The 17,051-nt window shown below is 59.4% G+C and overlaps 1 protein-coding gene across 1 annotated transcript in view; it reads right to left on the reverse strand.

The window, feature by feature from the left end:
* The window catches only part of KCNH6 (potassium voltage-gated channel subfamily H member 6), a 32,778-nt gene extending 16,669 nt beyond the window's left edge, over positions 1-16,109 (reverse strand). The window contains exons 1-3 of the mRNA XM_071577061.1: positions 16,019-16,109; positions 12,760-12,990; positions 4,747-4,902 (exon numbers count right to left, since the gene is read on the reverse strand). Coding sequence (XP_071433162.1) covers positions 4,747-4,902; positions 12,760-12,990; positions 16,019-16,094 — 463 coding nt within the window. The 5' untranslated portion in view covers positions 16,095-16,109. The remainder of the gene's footprint in view (positions 1-4,746; positions 4,903-12,759; positions 12,991-16,018) is intronic.
* Between the last annotated feature and the right edge of the window lie 942 nt (positions 16,110-17,051).

The following is a 17,051-nucleotide window of genomic DNA, read 5'->3' on the forward strand; positions in this document are numbered from 1 at the left end:
GAGACCCTGCGGAGGCTGTGGAAGCTGCCCCCGGGGCGAGACCGAAAGAAACCCCATGCGGGGTACGACCCTGCTGGGCACGGCACGGGAGGCTCTTGTTTCGGGGACGAGTGTTGTAGGGTGGGGTCGGCCTCCAGGCTCGGCCTCCGCTCCTTTTCCAGGAGGGATTCGGTCTCTGACTGCATACAGTTCTCCTTGGGCGATGTCTTCAAGTCCCTCAAAATCAGGGAGTCACCACCAGGCTTTAAGACAGCCAGGAGAGAGCGTTGTATTAGAAGGAGTCCCCGCGTGCTGGGGGGGAAGGAGAGGGAGCCGGGGGAGGTAAGAGGAGGGGCAGAGGGCTGGGAAGTGCTGCAGCTCCTGAGGTCACCTCCAACCAGGACCAGAACCTGCTCTGGAGTGGGGCAGCCGAGTCCCTGAGGACCTGGCAGCTCCGAGCTCCTCCCAGGGCTGCGGGGTGTTTGCAAGGTGAGGTTGCACAGCTGGGAAGCAGAGCAAGAGAAGAGGAGAGCCCAGGGACAGCCTTGCCTGCAGTCCCTGCCTTGCCATGCGCTTTTCCGAGGTGTCCCTCTGTCCCACCACTGGACTTGCCCTCCCCTCACATGCTGCAAGAGCTCAGGCCACCACCGAGGGTCAGTGCCCAGGGCCCTGTGCTGGTGTCTGTGGGAGGGGATGTGCTCTGCACCAGGAGGCACTGGAGGAGCTGCTGGGTTTGCAAATCTGGCCATATTAGTCCTCCTTCTCCTACAGCCACCCTTAGCCATGGCTAAACTTATTTTCCTGGAAACCTAAAGAGTTTCCAGCCTTGAACAGCTTCTGCAATGAGGTGTACACAGCAACCACCTTCTGGAGCAGAAACCCCTGGGACTGTGCCCCTCCAGTCATACCCACGGGAGGGACTGTGGCACTTCTCACCATCCCTTAGGACTTTAGGGCAGGGTTTAGGATCGGCTGCCTGGAGGGGTTGGCTGCTGGCTGCCCCTGGACTCCAAGGCTGCACCCACTTAACTGCTGGATCATCAGGTTGTCCTCAATCCACATCTTCCAGGTGTGTGTCCACCTGAAACACCACAGTGCACTGTGCAGTCCCAGCCTGGGGGTACCCAGAGACTTCAGCACTGCTGGTGTCTGTAGGAGTGACACATCCAGGCTATCTGATAACATGACACATTTTCAACCTGCCCTAAGCACAGCCTCTGAGAAGACAGGCACCTTTTGTCTCACTGTATCTGTAATTTTGGGAAGCAGCTTTACCCAGGCTGTCTGGATACACCCAGCACAGCACCTGGGGCTGCCCCAGCAGAGCAGGAGCCTCCTGCCCACGGCCTCGAGCTGCAGCACTGCAGAAAACAACATGTCTCTGACTGGAGGTACCTTGAGCACTTCTGACAGTCAAGAAGCCACCGAGAACAACAATCTCTAAAGAGATCCCACCAACAGTTCTTCAGTGTCAGCAATGACAGCATCACCCTCCACCACGGGAAGCACAGTCTTTGCTGGAGGGCTGAGAAGCCGGAGCTGCCTGCACTGGCTGGTCCCTGCCAGGAAAACATGGGGAAATGTGCCTGCCAGTCCCTGCCAGTCCCTGCTCAGAGCACACCAACTCCACTCTCCTACAGCCACCAGCACGTCCCCTCCTCGAGGCAGGAACAACTCCCTGGAGCTCCACTATCCTGCACATCCTGCACTATGGAGCCAGACCTTCCTCCCAGCTTTGGCACATCTCCCTCTCCCCTTGGCAGAGCAGCACCAGCTCCATCCCACGCCACCAAAGCGCCGCGCTTACCACCAGCCCTTGCCGGGGCCAGCGCTCAGCACCTGCCCAGCACCGGAGCCCCAGCGCCGGGTACGGCCCGAGGCACAGCGGGAGGGACAGCGGGATGGACGGGGGAGGGCGAGGGAGAGCGCCGGGACCTGGCCTGAGGCACGGGCTGGTATCAGACAAAGGCTACGGTTACCTTTCCATAGTCAATGGCTACTCCATCAAACTCACTGGTGGGCAGAGATTTCCGCTGGATTTTGAGTCGCCGCAGGGATGGGAGACTAAACTTCAAACTCCTACTTTGACCTTGTTAAAAAGAAAAACAAAACACAAGAGAGAAAGGTGTGACCTATCTGCACGTGACTGCTGGAGAGAGACGGGGCAGGGGGAGAGGCTACGGAGAATTTGGGGTGGCTTGGGGGGATGCACATGCCACGAGGCCCTTCCTCCTCCAACACACATGCTATTCCCACACCATCACATCACTGAGTTCCTCGAGGCAGGCTCTGACCCAACAGAAAGCACCACTAAGCTGGAGGAGAGTCCCCTACAACAGCAGATGCAAGACAGGAAAGGTGCAGAGCATTCCTAAGCCAATTAAAGAGGTTAAAGCCACTTAAGGGATTTGGACCTGGAGGAAATCGAGCCTCTAAATCTCCTTGGTGGAACTTTAGGAAAAAAAGACCACACAGTAGAGACTGTAAGTTAGAAAGGTATTAAAAAAGGTAGATCTAGGAATTTTTGTTCCTGGAGTTCTTCTGGATTTTCAGCGAGTGTTGCTGGGCCACAGAGGGGGGACCAGGAGACCACCTCGCTGGGGACTGGGGTTGGGGCAAGGGCAGCCAGGGCTGCAAGGAGCTGTGAGAGAGGTTCAGCAGGGGAAGGGCCCAGATGTGGAGAGGAAATGGCAGTGCCCGCAGTGGGACCCAATGTCCCTGTTTGGGACACCCCATGCAAAGTCATTTGTTCTCTTCTCGTGGTGGTCCACAGAGGAGACCCCAGCCTCCTGCTGCTGCAGGGGTGGTGTGAGCAGCCAGGTTCACACCCTCGAGGCCTGGCTCAGCCCTGGGGCTCATCCAGCCCCAGCAGCACCAACTGCAGCCACCAACTGCACCAAAAGTGGCCAAGGTCCTGAGGCACGTGGGACGCGACACGAGCTCTGCAAACACATTGTCCTTTGGGAAAAAGCAGCACGTTGAGGATCCTTTTGGTTCTGGCAGGATTAGCTTCCCACACTGAGCCCCAGCACACCATTGAGCTGCTTGAGCAGGCTCCCAACCTGCCCCCACTCCCCAGAAATTCCCCCACTGATGGGGTACCACATGGGTTCCCTCTGCTCCCCCCATCCCCACTGCCCAGAGCAGCTTTTCAGCTGGAAGAAGCAAAGCATCTGATTTTTCCTGAGCACCAGCGAGCCAGAGACCAGCAACACAGCCACGCATGGCCGTGTAATTAAAGACTGAGTCAGAAAACCCATGCACAAGAGCACGACCTGGGCTGGAGCCAGCAGATCTGGCCTTTCCACACTTCCCATCACCGGAGTGGGAAAACCAAGAAACACCCCTGGGGATGCACGACACAACCTCCAACATGCAGGGAAGAGGCAGGTACCCTTGATCTGGGTGCCTTCTGCCAAAGGTACGTCTCGGGGTGGGATGGGGTATGGATATTGAATTTGTTGAGATGTACTGAGGGGGCTGCAAAGCAACACTGGTGCTGAAATTTAGGATTTCCTCAGCAGTTCATGCATAGAGGCCAATGATATTAAAGCAATCCACTAAACTATGAAACTCAGTACTTCAGAGGTGTAGGAACATGTGCACAGGTGATCTGTACATTCACACTCATATGTCTGTGAGTCCTCTGTGTGTGTCTGGTCTGAGGACACATAAACCCATATAAAACTCTGCTGGTATCTGCTGCCATGCACACAGACCCCTGAATGGCTCTGACATGTGGATATGCACCGAGTGGGAATGCACTGAAACTCCCAGAACTCACATCACTGCACCAGCACAACAGGCAGTTGTCCCCATCAATCCCTGGCTCCAACCCCAGTCCCACCGTGCCATGGGGGGACAGACCCAGGTTGATCCCACAGCTTCACTCTGAGGCCTGCCCAAAGCCTCCCTATAGCCCCCAACATCCCCAGGGAGTGTTGGCATGAAGGTGGATGTGGGATTATTTCCCTGACTCAAACAGAGGTGACTGGCACTGGGGGCCGTGTGGCAGAAGGAGATTTACATGCTACAGCTTCTTGTTGCCAGGTCTAACATCTGCATCCACATCCCCTTGAGAGCCTCACCACGGCTTCCCTTTGATCCAGCCTTCCCAAAAAAGGGAATTTGAATTTTCCACTGCCTCTGAAAGCCTCACAAACCCCCGAAGCGAGCCTGGAACAGCCCAAAGCTGGTGCAGGCTGAGCCATCACAGCACAACCTTGTGCCACTCGCCTGCAGTGCCATCCCCAGAGCACAGAGATGCTGGTGGTGACACTGAATGTCCCCTGGCCCTCCCAGTGACCCTGCACACAGGTTCTGTCCCACACCAGCACCTCCAGCCCCAGCCAGTGTTAAATATGGGAAGGGTGGTGCAAGGTAGGTGGTTTGCAGAGCATCTTCACAGCTCCACTCACAGTGAGGCACCATCTCCTTAAAAATGCACTGTCCCATGCAGGGGGTCAATCCCCAGCCCTGTGCCAGGTCTCTGGGCTTTCAGGAGGTGTGTGCAGACAGCTGTGGGTGAGAGGGGAGCACAGCTGGCACAGCTGGCTCAAACAGCCTTTTTCCACCCAGCTGGTGCTTGGCCAGACCAGTCCCTGAGCAGGCAGAGCTGTGGCTGTGCAGAAACACAACCCTCTTCCCATGCAGGATCCTGCCCAGCCAAGGGTGCATCCTGCAGCCCCCAGGAAACCACGGGATGGGGACAGCCCTGAGGGTGCTGGGCTGCTGTCCCACATCCCCCCGGTGCCCGGTGACACCCACCTTTGCTCCAGCCCTGCGACAGGCGGTGGTGCAGGCTCCGCCCACTGCTCTTGGCGATCAGCTGCGCCAGGTCCTCGAAGTTGAGGATGAACATGATGACGACGCCTTCCTCGTTCTTCACCGGCACCACGTCCACCAGGCAGCGGAAACACGAGGCTGCCGAGCAGAGACAGGCTCAGGAGGGGCTGCACAGGGGTTTCTGCCCACCCACCACCCCAGCACAAAACGCTTTTGGAGGAGGAATAATTTTTTAAGCACTTTGATGGATGTAATCGCTGCTGGTGGGGAGTGGAGGATTTGGAAGGTGATCTGAGCCCTGGGAAAGGGCTGTATCCCTGAAGCATCTCAGCTCATACTGATCACAGCTCTTTTTTTTTGTCCCAGACAGCCATTTATATTAATGTACTTGTGAGCAGCAATTAAAGAGTGACTAATTAAGAACTCAGGAAGTCCCAGGTAGTGGTTTAACCTCATTAAGCATCCTGCTTGTAATCATGCCACAGTTAATTGCCCTGCAATCATCAGGCAGTTTTTGGGGACCTGATGCAGGCAGTGGGGGTGGGCCTGGCCATGTGTCCCACCCAGACCCTGGGCAGCAGGATGGGGTGGGATCAGTGGGGTGGTGCCCAAGGACATCCCCTAATGGCACTGGCATGGGAATGGTCAGGTACATCCTCATCTCCCTCCCGCCATGGGGAACTGAGGCATGGGGGACACAAGGCTCAGTGTCCCAGGAGTGATGGATGCTGTGAGGAGGATTCCAAAATAGGGATTTTCCTGTTGGATGTCAGCTCGACTCCGTGGCTCTGCTTGTGCTCCAGCCAGGCACCAGTGTGCAGCCAGGATCACCCAAAAACACCCACAGGTCTTTCCCAAAGCATCAAGCAGGAGATACAAGGGGACTCCCACCTCATTTGCCAGTTTTATTCCACTCAAATCCTTCCCAAGTGTGTAATCCCTGTGGGTCCCTTCCTTGAGCTGTCTCCTGCTCCCATGGCACCAGTGGGAATGGGGCCCCCCGAGCCACAGCCACTGCCACGACCCCTCTGCCGAAACCCCGTGGACATCTCCAGGCTCTGATCCCAGCCCTGATGGAGCAGCAGGAAGGTCCAGAGCCAAACCACCTCCTTGCATGGCAGTTTTGCCCCGTGCAGATGCCCACTGTGGCCTTTCCCCACGCTCTGCTCCGCAGGGATTAGCGGGTCGGGCAGGGCTGTGCCGCCCTGGGCACGGCGCTCTCCGTGGCCACGCTCCAGCAGGGAGGGGGATGGAGGCCTTTGTGCGTATCATTTTAAGGAGCTCAGGGCCTCCCGTAATCAGGAGCAGATGGCTGGCATCGGGCAACTTCCAAATCTGCCCTGACGTCAGGGCTGTGCACACACGGGCACACACGCGGGCACAGGAACGGGCAAGAAAGGGAGATGGGGAAATGTGTTTAAAGAGCCTGGTGGGCAGGATTAGTCCTTTCTTCCTTTCTTTGTTGCATCGTTGGCCATCACAGGGAGAGGAAATCCACTTAGATGTGTGAGCTGTGGAGGAGGGAGGGCTTTGGGGCAGAGCTGTTTGGAAGGGCCTCTGGTGGGTACCTGTGTGTGGAGCCAGTGGGGATGGGAGGAAATGAGCCCTTTTCCCTCCCTTTGTCAGGATTTTCAGGGATCTAAAGGCAAGTGATGTCCTGCAGGTGATGCTGAGTGAGTGAGGTGTCCTGTGTGATGCTCATGCCCTGCAGGATGAGGCGGTGCCACCCCTGCTCTGCCAGTGTCAGTGCTGGTGTTGGTGTGTGCAGGGGTGTGTGCAGGTGAACCCACTCACCTGTGCACGTGATGTGGAGTGGTATTGGATACTTTCTCCTTTGGTGTGTTAGAAAATGAGGTTTATTTTCCCCCCACAGACGATTTTGAAGCATCACCAAACTCCTGGAACCCACATGGTTCATTAGCATGGGCAGCCATCACCTCTGAGCTTCCCACATGGACCAGGAATCCTGATCCAGATGGGCTGATCCTGACTCAGGTGCTCTGCCCTCCTGTATCCCTTCACTGCTCCACTTTTCCTTCCTCCGTGGCAGTGACAGGGGATGGACTCTGAGCTGTTCTCAGGGGGGTTGGATCCTGCCAGGCCCTGTGGGGCATGGGAAGGGTTAATCCAATGGCCAGTGCTGAAACAGCTGAAAACTGGGCCCAGTTACATCCAGTTGGAGGAATAGAAGGAGCAGCTGGGAGGTGGTTGGGGCTGGGTTTGGGAGGCAGCTGGTGCCTGGTTTGATCCCTCAAATCTGGGAGGTGCTGAGCCTGAGCAGCCCTGGCCAATGGTGCTGTGAGCCCCTTGCTGATCCCTTATTAAATTAGATAAAATAGACTATTTCTGTTGGAAGGGACCCACAGCAATCATCTAGTCCAACTGCCTGGCCTATTCAGAGCTGACCAAAAGTTAATTGGGTGTGAGACTCTCTGAAACCAGGGGAATCACCCCAAAGCAGCCCTGCCAGGCACAGCCCTGCATGCCAGGAGCTCAGTGCCTTGCTCAGACCCACATCCCATAGCGTGGGTGGTGTCAGGGGGGTGAGGGTGCTGGGAGCAGTGGGTTCCCTTAGGGCAGGCCCAAGGGCAGGGCAATCCCCCAGGATTTGGGGTCCCTGGGCAGCTGTGATTTGGGGTACCCCCAGTTCTGTGGAGGGGCTGCTGGGAGACCCCTGGCACCCTCTGTCCCGACTTGGTTGCCCTGTGGTGAGCCAGCCTGGGCTCTGCTGAGTGCTGAGCCTGCCCATCCTTCCTGCCAAACCCAGGCACCCCAGCCCTGCTGCAGCTCTGGGAGGGACCCCAGCCCTGCACTGACATCCTCACTCCTCGATCCACTGTCCCCATCCATCTGCCTGTCTCTTCCCTTCAGCTGTTGAGCTAATCTGTCTCCATCCATCTAATTTTATCCAGCCGCCAAATGATCTCTTGGAGGAGCCCTGGGGGCATTCACAACCTGCCTGTGCTCCGTGGCCACCTCCGTGGGGGTGTCTGTGCCCAGCCAGGGCAAAGCCCAGCCTGGGGGCTGTGGGGAGGGCTGGACAGGTGGGATCCCACATAGATGCTGGTTTGGAGGGTCCCACTGAGCCAACTGGGCTGGGAAAACCAGCTCATTCCTTACACCCTTGGGTGTGAGCTCCCCAGTGCCCAGCCCACCTGTGCCCAGCCCACCTGCCCTGAGCCCGACGAACGCTCTGAGGTTTGTGTTTTCCCACCCACTGTGTCTTCTGACCTTGATAAAAGTGAGCACTTTAATAACATTAAACATGTCCTGGTCCTCCCTCCCTCCCTCCCCAGCCCTCCTGATCCCCTGCAGCCGCCGGTGGTTAATGCATTTGTCGGTATCATCGGCATTAAACTAATCAACGGGACATGGGGGTTTCCGAGAACAGCACACAAACCAGTATTGTTATGAATATTAAAAAAGCAAGCTATTAATCTGCCCTCCGAGCTCTTACTGAGGCCTGCCCTCCCCCCCAGCAGGGAGATTTAATCTGCAGGGTCTCATGGCAGAGTGGCTAAATCTATAGTGGTATTATATAAAGGAGCAGAGGAGAGGGGCTGGGAAGGGCACGGAGGGGATGGGGACAGGGATGGGGACAGGGACAGGGATGGGGCAGCGCTCCAGGGCTGGCTGGCACGCCCAGGGAGATGCTTGGAGGGCTGAGCTGTGCTCCTGTCCTGGGATAAATCAGTGTCAGGGCTGGGTGGAACTTCAAAGGGAAGCGTAGGGTGCTGAGAGGCCCTAAAGAAAATCCCTGAGGTGGGATGGAAAATAAAGGAACTGGGGGTGAGCCAGGGGGAGAGGGGGTACTCTTGGGATCTGGGGGGAGGCCCCACACCTGGGTCTGCATCCCACTGTGCAGGGAGGGGATGTGCACCATGGGATCTGCACTGGCCCCTCTTCCCACACCCAGATGGGGCATCAGATGGAAAACCTGACCAGTGGAAATGACCTTATTAAGTAACATCAGAGGGATGGAGGTTCCCTGGGTGAGGTGAGGAAGGTCAGGATTCCTGCACTTACAGGGCTGGCTGGTTAGGAGCAGCGCTGGAGGAAAACCAGGAGTGCCAGGTGGCTGAAGGGACCCACCAACATGGCCATAAGAAGGATGCAGGCCCAGCAGGATGGTTTGGGTGCAGGTGGAAGGATGCTCTGATCCCCAGGAGACAAAAGGGGTCCTGGATCAATACAGGGGTTTGGAAAAATGCAGCTTAACCTCCTTTGCAAGGCAAGTGAGTGGCCATATCCAGGCCCTTGGTCCTTTCCCTCCCAAATCCCCGCTGGGTGCAGGAATTAGTCCACCTCAGAGCAGGCCAAAGCTGCAGCCCTGACAGCCTTTCCCAGAGCTGTCTGGCCATCCCAAGGGCCCTGTCCCCACTGGGGATACAGCAGTTGGTGAAGATGAGGATGGAGTGCCTGGGGTGGGAACTGGAGGCTCTGCCAGGGCAGGGATTTCGGGAAAAAGCCTCCTGGGCAGCATCCCTGGGGATGCTGGGGATGCTCTGGGCCTGTCTCTCTGTTTGTGGGACATCAGGTCCAAGCAAAAAGCATCTGAGGAGCAGCAGAGGATGGAAATCATGCCTCTTCCAGCTTTGTGCCCTCATCACGCTGTCCCCGGGGCACAGCCAGGGCAATGGGGGTGGCCAGAGCTGAGGCACAGCTGTGCCAAGGATGGTGGAACTGGCCCCACAGCACGGGATCTCCAGGGCCAGAGCATTTGCCATTGTGAGGAGGGATGTTTATAAGTCCCCATCTGGAGTTGGGCCATGGTGTCTGTCCCTTTTTTGAGGTCACAAAAGCAACACAAAGCAAACAGTCCTGGCTTGGCACAAACCCCACGAGTTTGTACGAGCCAAGAGCTCAAGTTGGGGTTGGGGTTTGTCAGCTGGCCATGCCTCCCTGCTCCTGCCCCTCCCAGGAATTCCCCTCTGTCCTGCCTTGGCCACCCCATGGGGCAGCATCAGAGGCTCCCAAATCCCAGCACCAAATCCCAGCCCTGGCAGTGCCAGGGTCCAGTAGCTGCTGGTGAGATTTGCCCTCCTGCTCCTACTGCATCAGCCATACAGAGGAACCCCGGCTGGATCCATCCCCTCTGTCTCATCCAGGCTTCCTGGCAGCGACTGCTGGAGAGGTGATTGCCCTGCCATGGATGTGCCCTGGCCTGGGGACATGTCACATGAGTTCCTCCTCCCATGGGGACCTGTGGGGGGACGTGCTGGGTGACACCAGGCACCTCAACCACTGTGACCTTCTCACTCCTGGAGCACCTGGGAGGGAAATCCCTGTTTATGTGCCAGGGTAATGTGTTTCCCAGCCTGATCCCAGTTCCTAATCCCCATTCCCAGGGCACTGATACAAACTGCTCCTGCTGGAGGGGACGAGCAGTGGGCTCTGCCTGGGAGAGGATGGGATGGAGGGGATGGGGCAGCTGCTCTGCTGTCTCGGCCACATCTCCCCTTTCCTATTCATCAGCATCATGTTCATGCAGATTAAGTGGAGCGGGTGCCACCAGCTGCTGCTGCTCAGGCCATGCCAGCACCGTGGTGCACAGCACCTGTGGCCACTGGCACTGCCCTGGGGACCCTGTGAGCTCTTGCCAGGGGCTTCACTCCAAAGCACATCAACCCTGGGTGAAAAAAACCCTACCCTGGATGCAGCTCAGCCCCACCAGCCCCTCAGTGCCACCCCCAGGGGATGCTGGAGAGGTTTCAGCTCCCCTGGCCACAGTGTGTCCCCAGGGCTGGCAGCTCTGGCTGCTCCTTGTGGCAGGAGCTGATCCCGTGCTGACCCCTCCGTCTGGGGCAGCCCCAGCTGTGTAACATCTTGTAAGGAAATTAACTTTTCACTGATCTCTCAGCTTTGAGCTGGGGATTAGAGCCCACACGCACTGCAGACGGGCTCTCCCCTTTTTCCAAGGCCTTTTTGGGGCTGCTGTGGTTGGGAGGGACAACTGCCCTGGCTGGGCTGGGCCCACCTTCCTCCACCAGTACTGGGTTCTTGGCTCCAATTCAGCTGCCCAGAGCTGGGTTTGCTGTGGGCACCTCTTTTGGCTCTGTTTATAATTAGCTGACAACAGCACAGGCATCAAGGTGGGGCTCAAACAGCCAGGATGTCCCCAGGGACACACATCACTCCATCACTCAATATCCTCCTGCTCATGGGCAAACCCACCTGCCCGCACAGCCATGGGTGTCCCCTTCCCACCCGCCTCCATCCACCCCTCCCACCCCGGCCCTGCCCCGGGGGGCTCCGAGGGGCAGGTTTGGGATAGAATGTTGCCTCTGTCAAGCAGAAAAGCGAGGCACCAACCCCGCGGGCTGCAGAGCCGCGAGTACCGCAGTAATAAACAGCAGGTCGAGGCTGGAGATTGGTGCTGCCGGGATGAAAAGGAGGACAGGCGGGTTCGGAGCCTCCGCCGGCTAATTAAGCAGCAGCTCCCTATAATGCAAAGGCCTTTTCTCTGCCGATAAGACCCATTTATAATGGGCTGAGCGGTCGCAGGCTGAGTGCTGGGGGGAAACAATTGGGAAACATATTGCTGGTGGGGCTGGGTTTTAAAAATAGACATGAAGGGTTTGCTTCTGGGCTTTTTTTTTCTTTCCCCCCCCTCTTTTTTAATAAAAATGAGAAGAAAGCAGCTCAGAGCTCCAATGAGAGTTCCCCATGGCCTAGAGGAAGAGCAGGGCTCCGAGGACAGCACCGAGCATCCCGTGAGCCCAGCAGGAACGCTTCAAAGCAGGCAGGATGGTGATGGATCAGGCTCGCAGCCAAGTAGTCCCCAAGGATGGATGGGGAAAGCATCCCGAGGGAGGGAGGGGAACGGGGCTGCACACGCTGTCCTTGCCACGGCCACGCACTGGCGCTGGGGTGGGAGCAGGGGCACAGCCTGTCCCGCTGCTCCCTGTGCCTCCCGGGCTGTGCTGGGCTGCGGCCAGCCCTGAAACCGCAGGGGCCGAGGGGCACTCGCACCCGGCCCTGGCACCGCTCCCGGCCCCGCTGCACCCAGGAATGGCCCCGCAGGAAGAGCCTCATCCTGACACCCGCAGGGTCCGGGGTAACACTCAGGGGTGCTGCCAGCGGATAACTCCGCGGCCGATACGCTGGCACCTGGATGCCAGCCCGGGAGATAGAGGCTGGGAGGGAGGCCAGGACACCCGGGGCCCGGCCCCCAGGAGAGGGTGCCGGGCTGGGAGCCAGGGCTCCTGCCTGCTCCTTCCCTTTGCTTCCAGTCGCTTCTCCGCCGGGAGCTGCCGGCAGCGTGAGCAGCCCCGTGCTCAGGACGAGCCCCCACCAACAGGATCCGCAGCGACGGGAAAGCTCCACAGGTTCAAAAAAGGAAACACTTCGTATTTTTAACCTCCCGTGAGCACCCGACCTGTGTTCCCCCGCCCCCGGGAGCCCCGGCCACTGCTGTGCTGCGGCAGCAAGTACTAAATATTTATTTAACTTCCTGCCGTATTAGAACTAATCACTCGTATTTTCCATCAAAGCTTCATTTTCATCTTAACGTAATTCCATCTGTGCACGCACAGCCGCATCCTGCTCGCTGGAGAGGCAGCTCCCAGGCCGTCGGCAGAGGTGGGGGTTCTGTCTCACCTCTTGGAGCACAGACTGGGACACCCACCCATGTCCCAGCCTGGCTCCTCCATGGGCTTCCCACGGGATCCTCGTTCATGATGATCCCACAAGCAATGCCACTGCTTGCCCCCAGGGCTCTGAGCCACCACTGAGGGCCTGAAAATGACCTGGTTCCTGAATAATGTGGCAACATCATCCATCACTCAAGGTCCTGATGCCCACAGTGCACCATCACAGCAGAGATGCCTTCATCCCACCATGGATTCACCCTCAGCAAAGCCCTGAATCTGGGTGCAATCCCAATGCCCTGGTAGCATCACACCCCGATTGCCTCCCACCACCACCAGCCAACAGCCCAAACCCAGGGCAGGTGACACCTCCCACCACCGGCTCACCCCGAGGAGCGGCTCTTACTGTCTTTGCGGTAGTAGAGGATCTCGAGCTTGCACTCCTCGGAGCCAAGCAGGGCCTGGGTGAGCTGGGCAATGGAGCTCTTGGTGGTGTCGGGGCCGGTGAGGAAGTCGCAGGTGCAGGGCCGCTGCATCACCTCCACGCGGGAGTAGCCGAACATCTCGCAGAAGCCGTCGTTGCAGTAGATGATGGCGCAGTTCTCCATCTGCGCGTTGGCGATGAGGAACTTGCGGTCTGCGGGGAGGCAGGAGAGCACGAGGCTTAGGGGGCTGGGAGGGACCCACAGGGGCTGGGGACAGTCTGGGTGGATGGGGGGGATGCTTGGGATTTTTGATGCCATCCACCATGGGGCTCGTACAGGGACAGGCTCCCTGGGGACACCGGTGACAGGTCTGGGGGGAGGATGGCTGATGTCATCCCACTCCTCCCCAGGTGCTGCTCAGCTCTTCTGAGAGAGAAAATGTCCCCATTTTCATGTGAATTGGGGACTGCAGGGATAGAGGGACCCACAGTGGGGTTTCCCAAGAGAGAGAGTTTTTGCTGGGGTTGGCCAATCCATGCAACCTTGACATCTCACCACTTGCATGTGGAGACTCTCTGCTGTCTAATTTGTGGGCAATCTGTCCCTGACCGGCACTGCAGCCTTCGTCCCTTCCCAGGAGCTTATCAGGGACCTGAGTTATCTCAGAGACTTTCCACCCTTGCTCAGATTTGACTGAAGTCAGGCAAGGGGCAAGAGGAGGAGTGACTGTGAGGCTTCATGGGAAGCTGGTTGAAACCCATCACTTTTATAGGATAATTGTGCCTTTGGGCTGGAGGTGAAATCCAGACCCTGCTGGGCTGTGTGGCCCCTGTGCTCAAAAACAAAAGTGTTCAGGTGGATAAGAGGGGAAACTGAGTCAGGGAGTGGTGCTGCCCCATCCCCTCCTGGAGCTGCAGCCACCTGGGCTGGGCTGGAGGTGGCCTCACTGCCGTGCCAGGTGCGTGGCAGTGCCGTGCAGCCCACGCCATCCAGCCCATATGGAGCCACTTCCACCCTTATCCCGCAGGAGACCCAGCACAGAGCTTTGATTTGCTTGGAATTTTGGGCTTTTTTCAAAGATATTGAGGAGTGCTGGGCTGGCAAGGACCTTCTTTGGGCCAGGCTTGCTGGAGTGACAGGGGGCTGTGGATGCTGATGCGATGGATCCTGTGTCTGTGCCCAGCAGCATCTCCCTCAGGGTTTGGCACTGGCTCTGGGCTGGAGCCAGAGGCAGGTCAGAGCAGAGGGTCCATTTGGAGTCTGTCTCCCAGCCCAGACCCCAATTAATCTCCTGGATTACCCAGGAATGGCATCTGCAGCCTGCATGCTCCAGAGCCCTGCTATGCTCCAGCCTCACTGGGAATTTCACCCAAATGCAGGAGAAACCTCCTCAGAGCTTCAGCACCAGAGCTGAGACATGGCAGGGTGGGGGAACCCCTCTCAGGCACATCAGGGCTCTCCCCAGTGTCACCTGCAGATGCCTCCCAGAAAAACTGGTGACCCCAGGGATGTCTCATAAGTCTTCTACTACATCCCACCTTGTGAACAGCCCTTTGTGGGGGACTCCCACTCCAGCACTTTCCCCATTCCCACACAGGGCTGACGCCGGGGCCGATGCTGCAAACACCACAAACCACCACACGCAAATGTTTCCCAGTTCACTCTTCCCGATCCTTCTCTCCCCAAGTTGCTTTGCCAGCTGGAAGGTGGCACAAGGAGGGGACTTTCCCCCAAAGCCCTGCTCCAGGGGCACACTCCCCACCTGTGATGAACAGTTTCCCACCCGGTGTCAGCCCCATGGATCGGATCCAGGCTGGATCCAGGCTGGACTGGCGCAGGACAGGATTTACGGGGCTGGCAGGGCACCAGAGCCAGCTGAGCTCAGTGCAGGGATGTGACCAAGGACGGGATGGGAAGGAGCTGCAGAGCCAGGTCTCCTTGAGGGTATTTTCACCCTCACTTTGCTTTCTGCCCTGCCCTCACCTGAAGATTTGCCCTTGGTCCTACAGGGGCTCTGCTTCTCTGACAAGGAGGCGTTGGGCCTCTCCAGCTCCAGTGGGGACCCACCAGGTGCAGCTGCACCCATGGGGGCTGCAGTGGAGGGGGTGAAGGCACCCACAAGCACGGAAGGACTCACTGCCTGTGGCAGTGTCGAGTGTGCTGGTTTGGTGTCTCCCAACACCTGTCACAGCACGAAACTGCCGCGGGGGAGCGTGGGGTGATGTTTTGGCAGAACCCAGCTGGTGCCCGACATGGCTGGCAGGGAGCGGGCAGGGAGCGGGCAGGGATGAGGGTCCTGACTCCGTCTCCACTGCCACACCTCACTCTGTGCCCTCGCTGCTCCCCAGCCGCCGCTTCCCAGGGGGAACTGATAGGAACCAGAGACAGTTTTTCTCACTTTCCGTCCCCAGGGTCACGTCAGTCACTGCCAGGGCGGGCAGTGCAGATCTGACAGGGGTGGCAGTCCCAGCAACATTTGCCTGCTCGGGGAACTCAAACACCGGAGAAAACCCACAGCGAGCCGGGGCAGCGGGAAATGCACAGCACCAGCACCCCACGGCAGCCCCCCGAGCTCAGCTTCTGATGGGACCCCCGTGCCCCGATGCCCTTCCCTCATCCCCAGCTGTGCAGGGGGGCCCAGCCCCGTCGGGGTGCCTGGACAGCTTCGCCACCGGGCAGAGCCCCCGCGGCCCCCACCTGGCCACACACAAATCCCGGCGCTCCCCGATGTGCACGGACTGTTCGCTGCATCTGACACGAAAACCAGCCCAAAAATTCATATAAAGGGATTACTCGGAGCAACAGCAAATGGCAACATTTCACCAGGGACGGCGGCCGCCGAGAGCGCGGAGTTGAAGGCAAACAGGCAGCGAGCCCGGCTCCGCTGGGGTACACCCTGTCCGCCAGCCCAGTCAGCCGGGACTCCCTCCCCGCCACCCCAGGGACCCCCTCCCGTCCCGGGGGCTGCGGGAGTCGCGGTGTCCCCAACCCCGAGGGAACACCGGCGCTGGGATCGCTCGTCCCTCTGCGTCGCGCTGTCTATAAATACCCGCGGGGACACTGTCTGGCTGTCGCCCACTCCTCTCTCCCCTCCCGGGAGGTCACAGGGGCCCCTCGGTGCCCGCGGGGACACCCTCCCGCCTCCCTCGCCCTCTGTCCCCGCCGCGCTCCGAAGTTGGGGGGTCCGCCCCGGCCGCGGGGGGAGCGCGGCGGGGACCGAGGGGGTGGCGCGGTACTCACTTTGTCCTTCAAATTTGCGGATGATGGTGTCCAGGTAGGTGTTCTGGGGGGCCACATGGCCCCGGCGCACCGGCATCGCTCCGCTCCGCTCGGCGCGCTCCCGGGAGCGGCGGGGAGCGCGGCCCGGCCCCGGAGCGGCTCGGCACGGCCCGGCACGGCGCGGCCCCCGCTCCGCCTCACCCCAGGGCTGGCCGAGCTCTGGAGCCCAGCCGGCCCGGGGCTCCCATGCTCCCGGTGGCCGGAAGGGGGAACCCCTCCGCCCGCCCTGCCGCGCCCGGCCCCGGGCGGGGGCGGCCGGGGAGGATGAGGATGGAGCGGGCGGGGTGGGAAGAAGGGGGGGGAAGAAGGGGGAGGACCCGCTTGAGAGGGGGAGAAAATAATAGAATAAAATAATAAGAGTAGAAATCCCCAAAGTGCTTAGTCACCGCTGCCCCGGCCCCGCCGGAGGCTCCGGGGGAGCGTCAGCAGCAACAGCTGCCGGCCGGGGAGCGCGCACCCCCCGGCGCCTCCCGGGGCTCCCCCGGGCCCCCCGGCATCCCGGGCACCGCCACCCGCCCCGCCCCGCCTGGCACCGGCCCCGGGGGCGGGGGTGCTCCGGGGCGGGGCGGGGGAGCAGGTGGGTGCCGGCGGTGCTGGAGGTGGGGTCCTTGGGGCGGCGGGGGGTGTTTGAGGGGCTGGGATGGGGGGATGGGGGTGTTTGGGGGGCTGGGATGGGGGGTATGGGGGTGGAAGGGGGTGTTTGAGGGGCTGGGATGGGGTGATGGGGTGGAGGAGGGTTTGGGGTAGTGGGACAGGGGGTGATGGGGGGGTGAAGGGAGAGTCCTTGGGGGAGGTGGGATGGGGGTGTTTGCGGTGGGTGGGGTGGGGTCCTTGGGAGGTTGGGATGGGGGTGTTTTGGGAGGTGGAGGTGAGGTCTTTGGGAGGCTGAGGCAAGGAGTGAGGAGAGGGTGGAAAAGAGGTCCTGGGGAGGCTGGGATGTGGGATAATGAGGGGATGTAGGTGGGGTCCTTGGGGTGCTGGGTTAGGGTCTGGT

This window comes from Pithys albifrons, chromosome 25 (assembly GCF_047495875.1).
Source record: "Pithys albifrons albifrons isolate INPA30051 chromosome 25, PitAlb_v1, whole genome shotgun sequence".
Lineage (NCBI taxonomy): Eukaryota > Metazoa > Chordata > Aves > Passeriformes > Thamnophilidae > Pithys > Pithys albifrons.